The sequence below is a fragment of the Saimiri boliviensis genome, chromosome 3 (genome assembly GCF_048565385.1).
Source record: "Saimiri boliviensis isolate mSaiBol1 chromosome 3, mSaiBol1.pri, whole genome shotgun sequence".
NCBI lineage: Eukaryota > Metazoa > Chordata > Mammalia > Primates > Cebidae > Saimiri > Saimiri boliviensis.
In genome coordinates, this window is record NC_133451.1 from 66,959,554 (window position 1) to 66,982,731 (window position 23,178).

At 37.8% G+C, this 23,178-nt stretch overlaps 1 protein-coding gene across 1 annotated transcript; it reads left to right on the plus strand.

The window, feature by feature from the left end:
- The first annotated feature begins 1 nt into the window (after window position 1).
- On the plus strand, window positions 2-22,483 carry AFP (alpha fetoprotein). Its single transcript, XM_074395709.1, has 12 exons — window positions 2-82; window positions 3,333-3,494; window positions 4,706-4,814; window positions 5,735-5,832; window positions 7,383-7,512; window positions 9,474-9,688; window positions 11,332-11,464; window positions 11,993-12,090; window positions 12,655-12,793; window positions 14,511-14,734; window positions 15,873-16,005; window positions 22,280-22,483. The coding sequence occupies exons 2-12, from the start codon at window positions 3,361-3,363 to the stop codon at window positions 22,322-22,324; spliced, it is 1,458 nt and encodes a 485-aa protein (XP_074251810.1). The 5' UTR covers window positions 2-82; window positions 3,333-3,360; the 3' UTR covers window positions 22,325-22,483.
- The last annotated feature ends 695 nt before the right edge of the window (window positions 22,484-23,178 follow it).

The window sequence follows — 23,178 nt, forward strand, 5'->3', positions numbered from 1 at the left end:
AAACAAAATGGTGAAAGATGTATTGACTGCAATTGAGAAATCCACTGGAGAGGAACAGTCTGCAGAGTGTTTTGAAAACCAGGTGAGTGAATAATTTTAAAGAATTGTGATATTCGACAAAAATTGAGCATGCAGAAGAGAAGATACAGAAATAGAATGAGAAATGCATTTAAATATTTGAAGAGCTATTGTATGAAAGAGGGATTAGATTAATTCTGAATTGCCACAGAGGGCAGAAGAGAACAATAGATAGCTATTATAAAGAGACCATTATAAACATGGTGACTGAGAGCTATGGTTCTGAAATAAAATTATCTTGATGATGGGCATATTAGCTTTTTTGAGCTGCAGTTTTCTTATCTATAAAGTAAGGGATAATAATAGCTTCCGTTTTGGAGTTGGCATGAAAATTGGTATAATAATAATAGTAGTAGCTAATTTTTATTACACATACACAATGTGACTGGCATTATTCTAGGGAGCATAATGTGTACATTGATAATAAAAATGTTTTACAATGTAAAGATAGCACTGACAAATCAGAGTAGTTGTCCAGTGAGTCAAGAGATGCTGGCTGAAGCTTATGAGCAGAATATCAGCTTTGCTTACATATATTTATTTATTAAACATGTAAAATAATTCTTGAAGATAGATGCGAATCTTCCAGTTGGGGAAGCTGAGGCACAGAGAATTTAAGTAACTTTTTAAAGGGAACCAGCAGATGGCAGAGCTAGGATTTGAACTACACCATCTGACTTCAGAATTAACAGTCTTAATAGCTTCATTACATTATAACTATAGTGAATGTAAGATGCACAGCACATCGTTAGGGTTGCCAGGTTTAGCAAACAACAACAAAATATAATACCCAGTTCAATTTGAATTTTAGATAAACACTGAATACTGCAATCCCATCACTGAGTATATACCCAAAGGATTATAAATCATTCTACTATAAAGACATGCACACGTATGCTCATAGTGGCACTGTTTACAATGGCAAAGACCTGGAACCAACGCAAATGCCCGTCAATGATAGACTGGACAGGAAAATGTGGCACATATACACCATGAAATACTATGCAGCCATAAAAAATGAGTTAGCATCCTTTGCAGGGACATGGATGAATCTGGGAACCATCATTCTCAGCAAACTGACACAAGAACAGAAAATCAAACACCGCATGTTCTCACCCATAGGTGGGTGTTGAACAATGAAAATACAGGGACACAGGGAGGGGAGTATCACACACTGGGGTCTGTTGCTGGGGGTGGGCAAGGGAGGGACAGCGAGGGGTGAGGAGGTTGCGGAGGGATAACATGGGAGAAATGCCAGATATAGGTGATGGGGGGAAGGAGGCAGCAAACCACATTGCCATGTGTGTACCTATGCAATAATCCTGCATGATCTGCACATGTACCCTAGAACCTAAAGTACAATTAAAAAAAGGATATTCTAATGTAGAGGCTCAACAAATAATATTTATTATTATTTATTTTATCTCAACATAGAAAAGCTTTATAATGATTAGAACGCTTCAATTATAAAAGAGCATGCCCAGAGAATCCTCTGTTACGGTGGCATTGATTAGGGGGCTGAAAGGCAATGTACCTAGAATACTATAGAAGAGATGTCCTTTTAAAGATATAAAGTACTTTCCAATTCTAAAATTTATGATTTGATAAAAATTTCTGTTTTGCATCTCTATTTTTGTCTTGTCCCAATAATATTTTCAAAATGTGTATAAAAAATCCAAAATACATTACCTATTGCAACTTTACATCCAATTAGAGGTTCAAGGAAATGTTACAGATTGCTGAGTTATTCTTGTAAATTTAAAGGCATGCCTTTTAAATGAGGATTGGGAATTAGAAATCTTATATAAGCTTTCCAGAATTCTCTAAATATTACTGTAGCAGCTATAAAAGCTACATAAAAGTTCCCTAACATGCATGAAACACTTGTACTCCTCAGAGGCTTTCTGTGGAATATTGATGCTGTCATCTGAGTTTGGTAAGTCAACGGAGAAGAAAGCACATAACATTTTAAAACATTTTAGCTAAATCTGTAATTATGGCCAATGAAAGGTTTTTTTTTTTTTTTAAATCTTTTTTTCCATTCAAAATCCAACCATTATTTCATTTCAAAATCATTTGTATTTCTAATTGAAAATAATATGTAGTTTTATATTGTCTTATCATAAGATGGCATGTAAAATGAGGATTTATGTCTGAAACACAGTGTGTGTATGTCTATATATATATTATATATATACATATATAATATATATATGTATTTGGAATTGCAAATATGTACATATGTACCATGATATATACATATATATTTGCAATTCCAAAAGCTACATCTTTAATGAGAATCATGAAAATATTATGTTGCTCAGTTTCTTGTTTTCTAAATTGTAATTTTAATTTTGAGTTCTGGAGTGCATGTGCAGGATGTGCAGGTTTGTTGCAAAGGCCAACATGAGCCATGGTGGCTTGCTGCACCTATCAACACATCACCTAGGTATTAAGCCTGCCATGCATGAGCTATATTTCCTAACACTCTCTCTCCCTGCATCCCAACCCCTGACAGGCTCCAGTGTGTATTGTTTTCCTCCCCGTGTCGATGAAACATGGTTTATATATTTATAAAAGCTTATATATCCTAGTCCAAATTTTTGATAATATAGAAAAAAGTAAAATAATTCAAAACTGAGAAAGAGGAACAAAATGTTGCATGACTTTTTTTCTTTTCTTTTTAAAAAAATTTTTAATAGTTAAAAAAAATTTTTTTTAGTTGCATTTTAGGTTTTTGGGTACATGTGAAGGACATGCAAGATTGTTGCATAGGTACACACATGGCAGTGTGGTTTGCTGCCTTCCTTCCCCTCACCTGTATCTGTCATTTCTCCCCATGCTATCTCTTCCCACCTCCCCACCTCCCCACTCTCCCGTCCCTCCCCCATTTCCCCCCAACGGACCCCAGTGTGTAGTGCTCCCTTCCCTGTGTCCATGTGTTCTCATTGTTCAGCACCCGCCTATGAGTGAGAACATGAGGTGTTTGATTTTCTGCTCTTGTGTCAGTTTGCTGAGAATGATGGTTTCCAGGACTTTTTTTCTTTTATAGTTTGGAGATAAAAGTTTGATTTCCCAAAAGGCAGCAGACAAATCTATTTCATCAGGCTAAAACAAAATACATTAGAATGTGTACAGAAAATTTTTCAAAATCCATCGTTCTGATTTTGGACATTAGAAAATGTTTCATGTGTTTTATAGATTTTTAAGGCAAAGTTAGTTATCTTTCACTGAAAATAAAATATTTCTTATAGCTACCTGTCTTTCTGGAAGAAATGTGCCATGAGAAGGAAATTTTGGAAAAGTATGGACTTTCAGATTGCTGCAGCCAAAGTGAAGAGGGAAGACATAGCTGTTTTCTTGCACACAAAAAACCCACTCCAACATCCATGCAACTTTTCCAAGTTCCAGAACCCGTCATGAGTTGTGAAGCATATGAAGAAGACAGGGAGACATTCATGAACAAGTAAGGATTCAGTTTGAAGGTAGACGTGAGCCTCAGAAAGAGAGCAGTAGAAAGCCTAATTTAATAATTTTGTGGTACACTCATGTACTCCCAGTAGGAGGTACAGTGTTTGTTTGGTGTTGTGTCTGCTAAGGTCCCAGGCAAGGTAATTAGGAGAGCAACGTTTAGTGTAACTTTGTTTCCGTAGCATGCTAGATGTAGTACAGACCACAAGACAGACCTACCAGAGGTTCCATTAGTGCCTTGAGATATATATACCTGTTTCTCCTCCCATTCTACCCTCAATTTTACCTTGTTCAAGAATATATTAGTATTGCACAAAATTGATGATTTCCAGAGCCATATATTGGTGTTTTGTGCTCACCAAATTGACTAGAAATGAAAGTTAAGAGATCCAAGCATGGTCAAGATACAGAGACATGGCAATGATTTACTGAACCCTTAGGATGTGTGGAAACATGTCTTTTTGCACATAGGATCAGATTAATGCTCACAAACAATATTTGAAGCTTCCCTCTCCTCTTCCTCTTCATTATTCTTCCCCTTGTTTTGTTGATGAGGAAATTGAAGGCTGGAAGTTTAAAACAACTGGCTGAGGGCGCACAGCTAGTACATTTGAACCCAGGTTCTTTGTTGGAGAAGCCTGTGTCTAACTCTTTATCACTTCTGCCTCCCATGTTACTTCCTAAACCAGAGAAATAGAGAGACTGCTCTTAGAACATGTCTGCTATGGTGACTCTCCAGGTGGATTAACTCCATTCTGCAAAGAGAAGGGGAAAAGTCCATCTTTCTGCTGTACTTAGGAGTGGCCTGGCTTTGCTGATTCCTGAAACATAACTGAGTAGGCTTATTGAATCATGGTTATCATGTCTGTCTATTTTGTTCTCAGAATAGAATCTGGTATCATCTGTCAGATATTTTATTCCCCCAGGATCTTTAGTGAGGAAAATTTTGACAGCATGTTGAAAAAATATGACTATTTTCCCCTTAGGAACACAGAAAGACAAAATCAAATGCATTTTGTTATTGCTGTTGTTGTTATTTGAATCTTTAAATAAATCCCAGAGTCTAGCTCCAAGCAGTAGTAGTCCTATTTTTACGTGTTTATAAATCTTCAGGCTCTATTTTATTCTACAGATACATTTATGAGATAGCAAGAAGGCATCCCTTCCTGTATGCACCTACAATTCTTCTTTTGGCTGCTCGCTATGACAAGATAATTCCATCTTGCTGCAAAGTTGCAAATGCAGTTGAATGCTTCCAAACAATGGTATCGTGTTTGTGTGGATATCTGAACCAATACTGTAGTCTGACTGTGACTCGTTAAAACTAAACAAAGTTAAAAATGAAAATGTGCTTAATCCATGAGTATCATCTTTGGAATACAGAAATATTTCAGCAGTCTGATATTCTTTGTGTGAACAAAATTGGATTTGCTAGTTTTTAAAAATTATCTATTCATTCAGTCAACAATAGTTTTATTATTAAGGAAGTAAGTTTGATGGGATAAAGAAGGAAAGACAAACAGAGAGAGAGAGAAAGAGAGGGTGCTGTAAATGGGAGAGGAGTAAGTGAAAGAAAATGGAGAAAAGGAGGAGCAGAGGAGAGAGAACATAAAGGAAAACTATGATGAATGCTTTATACTCATTATTTTTTAATCCTTAGAACAAACTTGAGGTGTAAGTATTTTTGTCCTTTAACAAGCTAGGAAACAGGTTTAGAGAAGAAATTTTTCTTTTTTACATTTAGAGAGGTAAAATGATATCCACCGTTAACTACTTGCCACCAACAGTCCTATAATGAAAATTTCCTAAGAATTGTGACTACTGTCAATGTCAGGCTGTGTTACAATAGGATTTTTTGTAACTGAGGAGACATTTAAGAAATTAGCAGTCTTCAATTTGTCTTTAAGCTGTTTAAAAGTACAGTTACTCATTTATGACCCCCAATATAAAAGTTATGTTTTTGTTTCAAGATACATTGAGTAAATTTGTCTGTCACAGATGCATATAAACTAACCCAAAAGAATAAATGAGTCAATAACATTCTGTAATAATGTGAGGCATTTACAATTTTTAGTAAAAAACGTGTTTTCTGAAACTTCATTTTACCTATACCTGTTGTTTTTCTAAATATTAGAGCTTGTAAAAAATTAATATATGCTTTCATGACGTCTTCTTCTACATCTAGGGAGCATCAATTACAAAAGAATTAAGAGAAAACAGCTTGTTAAATCAACATGCATGTGCAGTAATGAAAAATTTTGGACTCCAAACCTTCCAAGCCATGTAAGTTTAAGCCTTATCTAAGGAAGACGGTGAGAGCTACAGAACTACTATTTGCAGTTTGGGTTATTTTTTCTAGTTATTGCTGTTTCGGAGAATGAAGGCCCCTTTTGACGAGGGCTAATGGACGGGATTAGAGTCATGAACTCTTAAGATCAGAATGACGCTAATAGATAAGTCAGTTTAACACTCACTAAAGCCTAGCTGAGAGAATAGACAGAGAAGACTTTTAAGATTTATGTCCTTTGCCTGTTCTTTAAAAGACACTTAAGCTCTGGTCTGCAATGAAATTGTATCTCATCACTAGATCATAATCTTCTAGCTCCTCTACCAAGTAAGTCAGCCTTCACTGAGTAGCATTTAAAACTTTTGCCTTAACAAGAAATTCTTTACATTAATTATATTTCCTAATCTGCTATGAAGCCCTTTTCAGTATTTATTGCTTCCCATGGAAATATTCCCTTGAGACAGTAATACTAGAACCCAGTATCAGGAGAAAAGAACATTTTAAATTACATAACTGATTTAAAGTACTTGTCAATTCTTTTATAATGAAACATTTCTCAAATATGAAAATATCTGAGCTGCTAATCAAAGAGTAGTAAGTATATATATTTGGAGTTTATTTATTTGATTACTGTTTGGTTAAATGACACATTAAAACATATTGTACACAGGGGAGATCTAAAATGAATTTTTAGTAATGGAATTAGTTCTAAAGACTGAAATTTCTTCTTGAAAAAAGTCCGATTTATGCCCTAACTACCCTCCAACTCAATTAGAAATTGAAAGATTAATTTATGACCTACTTTATTTAAATTTATCTTTGTATCAAGATAGAAATTAAGATAGTACTATAATGACTTTATCATTTGCTATCCATAAGTGACTAAAGCTAAATGGTCTAAATTTATAGAGAAGATCCATCTTTATCGGAAGCAGCCATGATAATTTTTTTTCTAGGAGCAGTGGTTTCACAAAGACAACACTTAAAATTTAATGAAATATGCAGAGGAAACCGGAATTTTTATTTCTTACTTCCTTTTTTGGCTACATTACTGTCTTGGCACAATGATATGCCTGAAATGTTTAATCTGCTCCACTTTCTTGTCCCATTTCATTGATTTGCACATACGCCTCCTTTCCTGGATTCTCAGAAGTGTTTTTTACCCCAGTGAAAAATGGTTCTCATTTCCATGGAATTTTCCATTTTTTAAGTGTTTATCCTTTCCAAGTTTTCTGTCCACTCAATACAAATGCTCAGCATCAGGGTTGAATGGCAAAAGGAATTTCTCTTAATTCTTAAGACATGTTTTAGGAAAAGACAAATTACTTCTAAACCATTTATTGTGGGCCAGGTCACAGTTTACAGAGCCACCGCTTTGAAAGACAAGGCTGGAAGCAACAAGACTTAAAACAGATTTCTTCTTTTTAAACAAGGGAACTTCAGTTGTTTCTCTTTGAAACTTCTACTTTAGTAATATTCTATAAATTCTATTTCATTTTGACAGTTAACCAAGAAATTGATTTCTAATTTCTTTTTCTTTCCCTAGAACTATTACTAAACTGAGTCAGAAGTTTACCAAAGTTAATTTTACTGAAATCCACAAGCTAGTCCTGGATGTGGCCCACGTACATGAGCACTGTTGCAGAGGAGACGTGGTGGATTGTCTGCAGGATGGGGTGAAGAGTCTTGCTTCTTAAAAAATATATATTTCCACTCCCTCTTCTTTTTGCCTCATTCTAAAAGGGAGAAGGCTGTTGGACTTGAATTGGTTACAGGATACGGAAACTAGGTGACTCCGTAAATTTACAGACTTCTTGGTAGTAAAACTTAAACCACCTTTTGTTGATCCTGGCTTTTGCTTTAGATATGTACCCTTTTGCGAAGCCAAGGCCAATCTATTCCTTATTTCTAAAAGGAACCATGGGAACTTCTAAGAAGGCTTTTACATAGTGACTTGGAGGACAGGAGGAGACTAAGTTTTAATCTATTTGTTTTTTCATTCAGTTATTCTTTCATTGAACAAACAAATATATATTAAGTACTTTCTATCTGCTAGCCACTGTGACAGACGCTTGTTATAAAAGCTCAGGCTGACTCTGAGGAATTCATAGTCTGATAGGAGAGATATGACAGTGACCTCCTTGGAGTTAGGGACTGCCTTGGTTTACTGTTATCTCTGTAGCACAATGCCTGGCACGTGGAAGGCATTCTGTACTAGTTTGTTAAATAAACAAATACAATAAAACTAGCACAAGAAACTAATCTGCAAAGTAAAAGGCTAGCCATGCCAAAGAGAAGTGGGTCAAGGAGAATTAGAAAACAAAAATTTAAAAACCCACCAACAGTTTCCTAAGTGTGGTCTAGCCAGTGGTGACTTAAACAGTGTGGCATTGGATTATTTTGGCTAACTTTAGAATTCCTAGATATTGCAAGAGAGGCCTGTTGACCCCCAGATTACTCTCTCTCTGGTCCCCATGACACACCAAAGAGATTAAAATCCAAGAGCTTAAAAATTCCTGCTCTTAGGTACTCAAATGGCTTGATAACCAGCAATGGACTATGGTTTCCAGAAGGCTGAAAATGACGAGAAAATGCTCCTTTCAGCCCTCTCCCTTGGCAATTCCGCTGAGGTGCTTGAAGTCAGCAAGACACCGAGGCTGCAGGGGAGTCCTGAGAGTGACAGTCCCTGAAGAGCTGGGGAAGAAGTGGGAGGAGGCAGCCTGACAGGCGACTATATTACTTTACTTGTTAGAAGTATCTTTACTTGACAGGCGACTATATTACTTTACTTTACGTGTTAGAAGTATCAACCTGGGAACTAGGGAAACCAACCAGAAATATTTTGTTTTCCTTTGAGTTCAGTTTTCTCATTTTTAACTGAAAATTTTGCTGTTTTTCATTGTCATTTTAAAAAAGATTTTTCAATTTTTGGAGTTTGTAACCACCCTTTTCCTTTAAAGTGGAAACATTAATTTCAGTATATCAGTTGGATTTTGATAGCTGAATAATGGCTTCTAGTTGTCTTTGGTGAGAATGTACAGAATTTTCAGTCCCGTGACAGCTGTATGTAAGCTCTGCCCCTCTCTGGACAACTGGATGCACTGCATTTTTATTACCTATAGACTGCCCTCTGCAGGTCATAGTCTATCACTGCAGTATGTTCTGATCAGTTTCTAATGGAGCAGGAAGTTTGCTCTCCATGTTATGACATCATTTGCAAATGTTTGGTGGGAAATTTGAATGCTAATAGAAATATGTATACCAAGATGCATCTCATTCTATTTGAGTATATTTCCCGCTTATTTGTAAAGGTTTTTTAATTAAAATAACGTACTGTTTAGCTTACAACTATGAAAAGAAGAATTGAACAAACAGGTAAGTAGAAAGGAATGAGAAAAGGCAAAAGTGGGGAGAAAGCAGTAAAATGCGAGACACGTTAAAATGTCTTCTTTCTTCTTCTTTCCTTCCTTCTTCCCCTACCCCTTGCTTCTTCTCTTTTTCCTTCCTTCTTTCCTGGCCTTTCCCCCTTCTTTTCTTGCTTCCTTCCCTTTCTTCCTTTTCTAAAGCTAGCTTTGAGATTTTTTTTTTTATTAAAGAATAAACCTTTAAAACTTATATTTTATTTTCCGTGTTACAGGAAAAAATTATATCCTATATATGTTCTCAAGAAGACACTCTGTCAAACAAAATAACAGAATGCTGCAAACTGACCCCACTGGAACGTGGTCATTGTGTGATTAATGCAGAAAATGATGAAAAACCTGAAGGTCTATCTCCAAATCTAAACAGGTTTTTAGGAGACAAAGATTTTAACCAATTTTCTTCAGAGGAAAAAAATATCTTCTTGGCAAGGTAACACACTCTGTAAATGTATGTTCATACAAGTACACATGATTATGTGGCTGACAGATTTGCATTGTTGAAATGAAGTGTGATGGCTATGGTTTTTGAGTTCAATATGTGAGGATATTTGGTTAGAATGTTCTGAGCCAAAATAGATTTAAGAATAAACCTTTAAAACTTATATTTTGTCACATAATGATGAAGCTTTCACCATTGGTACTCTTTAACTGTTTTGCTTATGAAGCTGAATTTTATTTTGCATCAATTTCTCTGGAATCAGAAGCACTGTCATCCTGTAAAGATTACTCATATCAAGGTTACCACTGAACTTTCAAATAGGATATGGCTATTTTTGTAATAAAAAGGGTTCATGATTAAGAATGTACTCTTTTGCTATGCATGTTAAAAAACTTTTCTCGAAAGGATAACTCAATAGATAATGCTAGATAGAAGAGCTTTTATGGGGACAGCTTATTGGCTATGTATTAAATACATGTCTTATATTTTTTAACAAAATCAAAACATGTTTAGAGACATTTGTAGTACAATAGTTTGTTGTAATATACTTGATAGGCCACATTCTCACTCTATTTGTCTTGAAGGGAAGCAAGCAATCAAGTTAATACATTTTCCCTTATTGTATTGTATGTAACTATGGACACTATTAGAGGAGGTGTTTGTGCAACACTTAGGACATTATATTTGGTAATTTCCAAGGGTCTTCCTAGATTTAAGAGTCTGATTTAATGTAGTAATGAAAATAATGGCCCAATTTTCTTTATAATATTCCCTGAGGATATTACTCTGTTGTTGCATTAAAATTAAACATTCACACATAGTTTGCACTGCTAAATAAAATTATGTGAACTAGAATAAAGTTCTAGTTAATAGACACATAGTGACAATTTACTGGTAACAGAACTAATCACATAACCTGGGAATACCATTAGTAAAGTCAAGAATTACATTTAAGTTTACACATCCATGTACTTCTAAAGCTAATTGTTTGTTTAACAGAAGCAGTTCTTCAGTTGCAAAGGTTCTTTGCGGTAGAAATTTCTCAGCCAGAAATGATCTTCCCCCAGATACTTTCCTGGCTTCCTTTACTCATCTGATCTCCGTTTTGATATCAGCTGCATAGAGAGACTTTTCTTGATGACACACTAAGTGGCCTCTCCACTTTGGGTATCACCCCTTTTCCATCTTTATTTATTTTCCTTGATTTATCATGAACTGAAATAAGATGACCTATTTTTTGTTTGTTTATTCTGTCTCTGCCTATAATGTGTGCTTTTCAGAGGGCAGCTATTTATCTTACACATCAGTGAGTCTGTTCTGCTCAAAGCAATGCTAGTAAAGAGTAAACACTGGAAAAATATTTGTTGAATAAATGAATATAAAGTCCATAATTGAAAACTCAAATCGAGAGATGCAAAAGAAAACAAAAAGTCATTTTACAGGACAATTTGTAGTATCACAGTCTGTCTTAACAGCTTTGCTATTCGTATAATTCAAATCATATTTGATTTTCAGGTTTATTTATTTGAATTTAACTTCCACATGCCATATTACATGGGAATATCCAGAGAAGTGATGACTCCTTTTGTCTCTTAGTTCCAATAACTTGCAAGATTTTTCCCCACATATTTCAGTTATGTTCATGAATATTCAAGAAGACATCCTCAGCTTGCTGTCTCAATAATTCTAAGAGTTGCTGAAGGATACCAGGAGTTATTGGAGAAGTGTTTCCAGACTGAAAACCCTCTTGAATGCCAAGATAAAGGGGTAAGTTGCTCTAGAATTTTAGGGAAATCTGAAAAGCTGGGTTGATATCATCTGTTAAAAATGCTGTTTGTTTGAAAGCCTCTAGTTGTTAGCTAGTAGTTAGCCAGTTATATCTATTAACTAGTTGCCTAGATATTAAGCTGTTATTAATTAGCAGTCAGCAACTAGTGGCTTGCTTTAGAAATAAAAATGTTAACCAAAAGTTCTTTGATGCACAAATAAAGGTAGTATTTATTATTCAATTTTGGATAGCTTCAGAAAGGCAAGAATTTGTTCAGAAAAAAAACCTTAATCATTTGTCCAAAGATTGAATTTTTCCATTAACTGATTTTGTGATTCACAAAGTTTAAACTTAATCTCCCCAAAATCCATTTGCTTTAATGATCAAAATTCATACTTTAATGTCTTTAATATTAAAAACCTCTAAGAATGGTTTTATAATAGTGTAAAATATTGATCAACTTTTATATACAAAGTTACACATCCAACAAGAGAAAAACGTATAGGTAATAATTTTTCTGTTTTCAGGAAGAAGAATTACAGAAATACATCCAGGAGAGCCAAGCATTGGCAAAGCAAAGCTGCGGCCTCTTCCAGAAACTAGGAGAATATTACTTACAAAATGTGTATGTTTTTGTAAACAGTATTTTTAGTGATTTAAAATTATTAAGGACGGGAGAAATACATTCAAATTGGCAACTCCATAGCTACTCTAATTTCAGTTCCTATTTCAGACTGGAAGTCAGTGTAATCTGACTATCCAATATACTGGAAGAGAATGTAGCCTTCCGCATTCCCCTCCTTTGGAAGCAACAAGAAAGGACGAAATCTGATCCGTGATATTGACTTTAAGTTCCCCATACTATGCAAATTTGTGCAGTAAAGATATCCATTCTGTGATTGTCCATCCTATTTAAAGCACCAAAAGATCGGAGATAAAAACAATGAAGCTCTGAGGTTGGGAATACGAGTCAGCCTTTTGCCTGAAGTTTGCTTTTTCATTGTGATATACTGCTATAATAGGAGTACAGAGAGTGAACACATCTCAAAAGTTGGTTCAGATACCATGTGGGTGAAACAAATGAGCTGACCTCATGTCTTCTGACATGAGAGAAGAGTCTGTGAAAAGCAAGGAGGCTAAAAACTCATGAATGGCTCAGCAGGACTTAGTTAAAACATGCTTCTTTCAGGTTTCTCATTGCTTACACAAAGAAAGCCCCTCAGCTGACCTCATCGGAGCTGGTGGCCATCACCAGAAAAATGGCAGCCACAGCAGCCACTTGCTGCCAACTCAGCGAGGACGAACTATTGGCCTGTGGTGAGGGAGCGGTGAGTGACTGCTTGGTTTAGTCCCATCTCACTCCTGTCCTGATTGACTTGAAATAGCCTCATAATTCCCCTCTATAGAGATGGCTTTAGGAGGCTTGTTTGATTAGTAACAGTTGGAGGGGTGTGGGAACTGAGCTCTGAATGGCTGGCATGTGGTCAGGCTTCCTGCTCTTCTAGAGTGGCTGGGGAAAGTGCAGGCAGTTTAGTCAACAATGTCTGAGCCAACTTTATATATTGGAAACACAGAATGACCAACATGTAACTTATAATTCATAACTTAATTCATATAATTCATAACTTAATTCATAACTTATTACTTCGACTCATTTCTGTTTTTTGTTCATACACTTACTTTGAAGTTTTAAAAAAAAGCTTTATCTTTGATAGATTAAAATTAGTCATACTATTTTAACCATATACTTATATTTTTACCTTTTAGAGTATAATGTTATTATTATTATGACATTAGGAATAATTTGTTCCCTTTAACAGGGTGTAGGGTACAGCAGAATGTAAGTACCATGTTCTGAATAGTAACATGACTTTCGAGTCAGTAATACCAATATTCTTGGCTTCCTAATGTCACTAGGGTCATACACATGATTACAGGATGAATGAAATTTTTTTCCCCATAAAATCATAATTGCAAACCAAATTATATAACTATGTTATCCGTTTTCCTCTTTTTTCATAATGGGGAGTTATTTGCTAGTTAGTCTTCATGTCATAACATTTTTCCCCAAAGATTAAGAGTAAAGGGAAAGTTTCTTGTTATTAATGTCACCTCAATTGTTTGTTCAATTCCCCATGTTGAGAGGCTACAGGGATGCAGAATGGTGTAATGGTTCAGGAGTGTATGTTCCAGAGGCTACCAGCCTACAACCACATTCTACTTTCACTACTCTTCAGTTATGTCACAGTGGGAAAGCTACTTATGTCATTAAGCTTAAGCTTTTTCATCTGACATTTGAGAATAAATATTATACCACCCTCATATGACAGCTGTTTTAAACAAGGTAATCTGCATAACTCATACAGCACTAGTCTAATAAAGTGCACACAGAACATATTAGTTCTTATTACAAGTTATTAATAGGTGATTAAGAAATATCTTTGAAGTGTGCAAGGTAGCAGGATTCTACCTTAGGAAAGCCTTAAAAACCCACATAAATTGGTCCTATTTCTTTTCAATTAGGATGATATTGTAGCTGCGAGTGTATACGTGTGTGTGTGTATATATATATATATATATATGGGTGTGTGTGTGTGTATATGTATATATATATATATTTTTATATATGAATAAAAGGGCTAAGTTTGTGCTCTTCTTACCTTCAGCTAGTGATTCTCAAAAGACAATTGGAAAGCTCAACTAAATACACATGGAAAACATAAAGGCAGATTCATTTTTGTTCTTTAGAATTGTGTATGTAACTGGAAGCATGTTTCAAATCGCTGACACAAATAGCTAAACTACTATCGTCGTCACATATGGGCCATCTGCTACTACATGCTAAGGCTTAGTCCAAGCGAATGGGTAAATGCTGGATTTATAATATAGTGCCACATGATCCTACATAGCAAATTTTCCTGTGATATTAATTATAAATTGTTGGACATTAGAAATCATTGCAGCAGTTTTTTGAAAACCTGGGCCAACTTTGTGACTAATGCCCAATCTCTTTGCTTTTTTTTTTTTCCTCATTCTCCTAACCAGGCTGACATTATTCTTGGACACTTATGTATCAGACATGAAACAACTCCAGTAAACCCTGGTGTTGGCCAGTGCTGCACTTCTTCATATGCCAACAGGAGGCCATGCTTCAGCAGCTTGGTGGTGGATGAGACATATGTCCCTCCTGCATTCTCTGGTGACAAGTTCATCTTCCATAAGGATCTGTGCCAAACTGAGGGTTTAGCACTGCATACGATGATTCAAGAGTAAGAAACTGTTACTTGCTAGCATGGAGAAGACCGACAACCCCAAAGAGCAACTGAGACTCCTACCTCGCACACCTAACACAGTTGGGCTAACTCACAGAGCATTACTCCCAGAGCACTTAAAATGTCTTTGAAAATAGTTTTGTCTCAGTGTCTTCACAGCCTTATTGGAGAGGCAGGTCTGGAAATATTCATGAGGGTGGACAATTTCCTGTTTGTAAAGATAATCTCTCTTGTAACTATTATTGTGATATGTATTTGGTGGTTAAGGAAAAGCAATTTATCCTCAGGAATTAGAGTGTATCTTTGCAGTAAATCCAGGTACTTCCATTCCAAGCACGGGAGACACATTATTGATTTTTTTTTACACTTTTTACACTTTGAAGGGAATAATCATCTTATTTAATTCAACCATGCAGTTTGGGTGTTAAGGAATGACATGTACATTTCAATTCATTGTGGGAGCTCTTTTGCAATGGTGATAGTAATGCAAGTCAATGGGGCTTATGTTCTTCAAACTCCCAAGCGTTGTGATACTTACTTGTTTTGTTAATAGTCTTCCTTCACTGGAAAACCCATTCTTCTCTTTTTTTCTCTATCACAGTCTGAGGTATGTTACAAGGTATGATAAGAATGCTGCCTCTTCTGGCAAGCTTTTCCTATTGCTCTTGTCTAATTTCTATTGCTCTGGCCTAAGTCCAATATGAAAGCCTTGCTAAATGAGTAGTGCAGGCAATTAGTGCTGCCAATGCCCAGATAAGGGCGTCATAACTGGATGGGAAGGGTTCAGAGATTTGGGTCTTTGAGTCTGGATAAGACACACTTATCTTATAGAGAGGAAAGGAAAAGATATTCTGGGTGGGGCAGGGGGAGATTGCCTTCCACTACACGTATGTATGGTCAAGTATGAAATAGTGTTCCATCCATAACCTGCACAACTCCAGGCTGATGGAACACTTGGTATGTTTTCAGCCTCAGTCTTTCTACTGAAAGTATTAGATAAAGTGTGTGTGGTCAGTCTAGTGACAGATTGATAGAGTGAGGATTCAGGCTCTGAAAATTCTCTACTAGGAGGGCTGTAGAAAAATAGCGTTGCATAACAGACTTCTCTTGTATTTTGTTTTGCTTTAAATCACAGGTTTCTCATTAACCTTGTGAAACAAAAGCCACAAATAACAGAGGAACAACTTGGGACCATCACTGCAGATTTTGCGGGCATGTTGGAGAAATGCTGCCGAGGCCAGGAACGGGAAGTCTGTCTTGCTGAAGAGGTACATGCAGCTCATTTCATGCTTCAAATACTTGCTGTGGAATTTTTTGTAATGGATAATGAAAAGAAGACCCTACAAATCTATAACTTTAAAATATTTTCAGAGAGATTTAAATTTCATTGAGAAATAAATTAAAGGAATTTATAAGATTTATGTAACTGGGGGAGAGAAACTTCAGCCAGATTGCCTGGTTCTGACACGGGGAGTCAAACCCAGGCCACCTGGGTGAGAGTGCCAAGTCCTAACCACGAGACCACTTAGGTTCTTAGCCTCACTAACCCTGAAGAATGGGGAAACGGGCCTCAGAGGCGTGGTAAGCTTACTGTTCAAATGAATATCATGGATCCAAAGAGTTTTTGCGGAAAAGAGATTTATTAGACGGAGAGAGAGAGAGAGAGAGAGAGAGAGAGAGACAGACAGACAGACAGACAAAGACAGCTCCCACACTGTCCCAGAGAAGGAATCTGTATAGGTAGGAGCAGCTGGAGTTTTAACCCTTGAGTTATTCCCTCCCTATTCATGCTTTTGTCCAGTGAGAGGGGTACTTCCAAACTTCCTCTGGAGTGATTGATCTTTGACTCTGATACCAGATTGGCTGCTTGGTCCACAGCTCTGAGTTACTGAGCCCCCTCCTCCCAGAGATTTTGGTGGGTTTTTGGAAAAAAGGAGCCTCACTTGGCGTTCTCTACCTTCCCCGAGCACGAGAAACCTAGACAAAGAATTTTACATTTGAAACCCCTCTGGTTCCCAGATGGAGGCATGGAGCCGGGAAACTCCTGCCTTTGAAACCACACCCCTAGCTGACCCAGGAAGAGAAGCTTCTATAACACAGTCCCAGAGTCCCCACTCTGAACAGGAAAGTCCAACTTCTGTTGGGACATGGGCATAGATCGCTCTTTAACTACTTTGTGCTGAATTGGTAATGGGCAACAGAGAGGGATTTCCTCTCAATGTTCATATAGATAATGGCTCCTGCTCTGGCTAGCAGGTCCTGCCCTAGTAAGGGAGTGGGACTTTCTGGCATGATGAGGAAGGCGTGGGAGAAGAGCATATCTCCCCAGTTACAGCTTAGGGGCTGGGGAAATATTGGGAGGTGGCTTGACCTTGGACTCCACAGACAGTTACAGACTTGGAGGACAATCATCCAGGACAGGAGAGCAAAACTGAGAAGGCCACGCCAGTGTCCAGGAGAAGATCGACCTCCTGGCCCTCTGTGGTCAGCTTTCTGTGGGGCTCAGTGAGGGTGACGGCTTGTGCTGGTGTTTGTCCTGGGCACCCTCTGTCCTCCTGCTGGGCTATCTGGTTAGCCACCTCAGGCCCTGGGAACCTTTGTCCCTGGGACAGTGTGCCTTCCAGTGATCCCCTTGCACAGTGGGCAAGGACAAGGAGGTGATCTGTTCCTTTGGGGACAATCTTTCTTAAAGTGTCCTGGTGGGCCACAGTGGTAGCAAGCTCTGCCAGACTGGCGGCTAACCCAAGCCCTTCTCTCTTCTCAGCCCCTCACGTCTGCTTGCCGTGACCAGGGCTATGGACTTTCTCTTGTCCCTCCTGCCCCTTTCAGCCTGTTCCTTCTGGTCTCTACTACAGAATACGGTGTTTGCTAGATTTAGTAATGATTCTAGACTTTGTTCTGGCCCCCGGGCCAGCTTCTGGAGCTTCCTCCTAATGTTTGCTACTGATTATATAATAAATTTCTTTTTTTTTTTTCTTTTTCTTTTTTTTTTAAGACAGAGTTTCTCTCTTGTTACCCAGGCTGGAGTGCAATGGTGCGATCTCGGCTCACCACAACCTCCGCCTCCTGGGTTCAGGCAATTCTCCTGCCTCAGCCTCCTGAGTAGCTGGGATTACAGCCACGCACCACCACGCCCAGCTAACTTTTTGTATTTTTAGTAGAGACGGGGTTTCACCATGTTGACCAGGATGGTCTCGATCTCTTGACCTCGTGATCCACCCGCCTCGGCCTCCCAAAAGTGCTGGGATTACAGGCTTGAGTCACCACGCCCGGCTAATAAATTTCTTTTTTAGTGTTAGCTGACCCTCGATGGAGTCTGGTGACATGGGAGTATACTTTCTTAATGTCCCCCAAAAGCCGCTCAAGCAAGGCCATTGGGTTTTCTTCCTTTTCCTGAGTTATGATGGATAACATTGCATAGTTCACGGGCTTTTTCCTAGTTCACCTTAATCTGTCAAGTATGCAGGTTAATAGGTGCCTATGACTCCAGTCTCCATGTTCTGAGTTAGGATCCCAGTGAGGGTCCATGCTGGGGACTGCCTGTCTACCTGTAGGGAATCTATCCTTCTGCTCTGGTGTCATTTAGTCATGTACTTGACTAAGGTATCAGGTGTCCCCAAACTCTTGAGCCGCTGCTAGAGCAGCCTCTCTCTCATTGCTGGTTAGGGTGTGGCTAAGCAATAACATGAAAATCTTTCCAATCCAATTCAAAGGACTGACCCAGGCCCTGCAGAACATCTATATACTTGTCTGGGTTATATGAAAATTTTCCTAAGTCTGCCTTGATTTGCTTTAAGTCAGAAAGTGAAAAGGGAGTCTGTACTTTGGTTGGGCCAAATTCTCCTCCTACTGCCTGTAGGGGGCAGAATGGGGGCATCCTAGTAGCCCGAGGTGCCTTGGCTGTTTTGGCCTTCCCTGACTCCTCTTGGATTATAGGAGCTGAGACCTGGTCAGCATCAGTGGAGGGAGGAGCCACAGGGAGTCCTAAACATGGGAGTAGTCCTGAAGAGGGGCCAGTAGGGCATAGGTAATAAGCCTTATATAGCTGAGGATTATTCCTTAGGGAAAGGAAAACTTGCAGATAGGGGACCTCAATTCATTTACCTTCCACCTTACAGGCAGATCTAATTGTAGAAGGATGTTATAATTTATACTTCCCTTAGGAGGCCAGGTTTCTCCACTCAGCAGTGGGTATTGCAGTCATGCTGTTTGGCAGAGAAAAATGAGCCACTTCTTCTTTAAAGATTGTGGATCAAATTGGTCCAAGTTATCCAGGATACACTTTAAGGGTGATTTTGCCTTGGGAAGAATAGCAGCCATCTGAAATTGAACACAGGGATACCCACATCCCTGGTTATTCCTTGCAACTGGCAGCACTGGGGCATCCCCAGTTATAGCACTTTGTAGTTTCCTTGCACCCTAGGTGCGTGATCATCTTCTGGGCCCCTCCATGTGCTGGGTTTAATCATGCTTACTGGTGTCATGGGCACACCCTCACTGACTAATGTCCTTATGGCCACCTTAAGAACATGGGGGCTGCTGGACTTAGTGGCCCTGTACTGGTGCATCCTTGAAGAACTAGGCCAGTGAGGCTTGGGCAATAAGTGTCCATATTCCCTAGCAAGAGTTTAATTAACAGGCCTGACCATAAAATTGCCCTAGGAGAATAAACTACTTGGGAGGGGCCTCTAAGCACAACAATCTTAAAGAAGGTAATGGCTGGCTGCATGGCTGAGGCTGGAACAATGTCCTTGGGGCCTGGACCTTCTCCCCCACCCCATTCTCCATTATAGAAATATGCCCTAGGATTGTGGGGCCTGTAATTAACTATTTCAGCCTCAGACCAGTTCTGATTATGGTATTCTAGATGGAAAGTTCTGCCATACAGAGAGCTGATCCTAGGCAAGACCAATTTTACGTCACTGGATTCTGGCACCAGTCAGTTGGATTGGGAAATTGCAGGATGACAAAAAACACAATGTCCTATAGCCTCCAGTACCCTCTGATAGACTCTGTCTCTATTAGGCCACAACCTATCACAGTGGACAAAGGGAATGGGCCCTGTGTATACTGTAGGAGGTCCTCATAGGCATAAGCCTGAGGGCACCATAGGCAAGGGTCCCTGAACTGCCACTCGAAGAGCCTCAAAGTCCTAGCAAGAAGGGTAATAGCCTCATGTGTAGAAACTATCTTATAGAAAAAAGCAGGGAAGAAGTTTGCCTTATGGAAATCTGGACCCAGGAGGCTGGCGTCTGAACGGCTGGGCATGGCTTGCATAGGTGGCTTTTCCTTAGATGGTCTAAATAGGGCCACAACTTTAACCAGACCGAACCAGGAGTTTGGGACCTCTGCCCTTTCCTCCGGCTGACCCTCAGCTTGGCCTGACCATAAAACTGCTCTAGGAGAATAAACTATTTGGGAGGGGCCTGTAAGCACAACAATCTTAAAGAAGGTAATGGCTGGCTGTTACCTTCTTTAAGACTGTAAGAGAAAGAAAGAATAGCAAGAAAAGGAAGCTGGTTCAGGGCTGACCAATGCTCCCAGTTTCAAAGAACTGGGGTTTGTTAGAGAATCGGTTCCCAGAAAGTCCATGTCTTTAGTGCTATTTGCACTTAGATGGCCAATGGGTGCCCAGTTTTTACCTTCTTAACAAATTTAAAAGAAGGAAAAGGACACATTAGCAAGTGAAAGGGGTCCAATATCACTCACCACTCTGAAGCCCGACATTCTCCTGGCTTGCTCACCAAAAGATATAACTGGGGGAGCAAAACTTCCTGTGGATTGCTTGGTTCCCACATCAGGAGTAAAACCTGGACCTCCTGGGTGAGAGCCTCAAATCCTAACCACTAGACAACATACGTTGTTGGCCTCACTAACCCCGAAGAATGGAGAAATGGGCCCCAGAGGCATGGTGAGCTTCCCATTCAAAGGAAAAGTGATTTATTAGACAGAGGGATAGAGAGAGAAAGAAAGGCAGCTCCCATGCTGCTGTGGGAGGGGACCCAGGGGAGGAATCTGTATGGGTAGGAGCAGCTGGACTCTTAATCCTCTCCATTCATGTTTTCAGCCAATGAGAGGAGTTCTTCCAAACTTCCTCTGGAGTGATTGGTCTTTGACTCTGATATCAGATTGGCTGCTTGGTTCACACCTCTGAGTTACAGAGCCCCCTCCTCCCAGAGCTTTTGATGGGTTTTTGGGACAAAGAAGCCTCACCTGGCTTTCTCTACCTAGCCCAAGCATGGGAAACCCAGACAAAAAATTTTACATTTGAAACCCCTCTGGTTCCCAGATGGAGGTGTGGAGCTGAGAAACTCCTGCCTTTGAAACCACACCCCTCACGGACCCAGGAAGAGAAGCTTCTATAACACAGTCCCTCGATCACATTTTCTTACTTAATATTAGGAAGAATTGTAATTTTAAAATACATTAATAAAATTAGTGAGTTTAATTTATTTAATGGTAGAGAAACCTATGAAGTCAATATATAAATAATTGATGATAATTTAGATCATTTCAGGCCTAACCCTTATCAATTAAGCTAAATAAATTAAAGAATTTAATAGCAAATTATGCAAACAGAATATTAGTATAATATTTGCAGAAAATGTTTTTGAACTCATTTAGAAGCTCGCTTTTATACATCAACAGAGTGGTACTTAGGAGTTATTTTAATTACATAGGAATTTTGGCAGAATAATTAGCTACTTTTTAAAACTGGGGATTTCTACCTTCTTTAAAAAAATTACCTTTTTCAGCTTTATTGAGGCATGATCAACAAATAAAAATATGTTTAGGGTGTACATGTGATGTTTCTATTTTTTTATACATTGTGAAATGATTATCACAATCAAGCTAATTGGCTAAATTTTGCAAATGTTTAGTTTGTTTTGCTACATATATTTGAATATAACAACATTATACTTTAAAAAATATTCTGTAACTTAGGGTTTTTTTTTGTCAAATTTACCTGTCTTACCATGTAAAATCCAAAGATAGATAATATTTAGAAATGTAGAGTTTTTCTATACATATTATAATTAGATGCATTTGAGTGTGTGTACTTATCAGCTTATGTGTATGTTTTTGGTGGGATCAGGTGAGGGTGGGACGTAGATAACCAAATTAGATAAAACTGGTAAAATAGATTTGATATAAAGCATTTCTGAAAACATGACACAAGAAGATTAATGTTCTGTAATCTGAGAAGACATTTAGATATAGAGAACATTAACAAATACTAGCAGAGCTTTATCTGCAAACTTTTTAATTTTGAATAATTTGTTATTTGTAGAGGAAGGGGAAGGATTAAATGAGAATAGGCATAGATTTGGAGATTGTTATAGAAAAAAATCTGTTGATGTTAATGAATATTGTTTTCTCTCTGGCTTCTACTGTCCTACATTGTTGACATCAGAGATGTATTTCTTTATTTTCAACTTAATCTACAAACCTGTGAATTCACCCCAGATTATACAGTGTTAACTGTATGATGGGCATAATAATCCATCTTTTTATCTTATTACTTTTATTCTTAATTTTCAGGGACAACAACTAGTTTCAAAAACTCGTGCTGCTTTGGAAGTTTAAATTACTTCAGGTAATAAAACATTCAGACAAGCCTGAATATAATGTTGATTTTCCAGAAATATCAATCCATAATGAGATAGATCCTAAGGAGTGCCATTAATTCTCTTAAAAATAAATGGAATTGAATTTAAAATAGTTTATTTTAAAAATGCTAGGAACAAAATCATGCACACAATGTTAAATTAGTGGCTCAACTATGTAAAATTCTTTTAGGCTATTTAAAAGACTTCAACAAATGCTATCAGAAGACTTCCCTATATATCCAATGTTTCTCTGATATAAAATAATAGAACCAGTTACTTACTGCACCTATTATTTTAATTGGCATTTAATATATTTTTGCTCATATTGCAGGGGGAAGAGAAGATAAAATGAGTCATTTAGTGTGAACTTTTAAATTTTAACTGATTTAAGATTTTTTGTGAATTAATGAAATCATGAAGACTTTTGTGTGAGATTTCCTTATCATAGAAATAAAATATCTCTAAATACTTTCTTTTTACAGTCTGCTTATTTATGAAAAATTATAATCTCTTTAGTTTTGTATTGAATTGTCTGAAGCAGATTCTGTTAAAATATCATTGAGTACTGGTTATTATAGGAGATTAAGGCCATCCCAGGATGGATTTATGGTACTAGATCACTTGGTGACCTGAAAACACACTCCCAAGTTAAACACTATTTGATGCTGTCAGGGCATTTTGCTCACTAAAGGACCATCACTGAAGTATTCTAACAGATAATCTGGAGATAAGAATAGCAATTCTTCTTCTTCTTTGGGATTCATGAAAATTTAACATCTCCTTTTTTGTCAATCTTGTTCAGTTCTCTATTCAGAGACATTTTAAAACATA

Bases quoted from the DNA above. Each gene is read 5' to 3' on its own strand.
- AFP (XM_074395709.1), top strand. From the start codon at position 3,361: ATGAGAAGGAAATTTTGGAAAAGTATGGACTTTCAGATTGCTGCAGCC. The intron at 4,815-5,734 runs GTATCGTGTTTG...TTCTACATCTAG, and splicing joins TTGAATGCTTCCAAACAATG to GGAGCATCAATTACAAAAGA. The intron at 11,465-11,992 runs GTAAGTTGCTCT...TTCTGTTTTCAG, and splicing joins TTGAATGCCAAGATAAAGGG to GAAGAAGAATTACAGAAATA.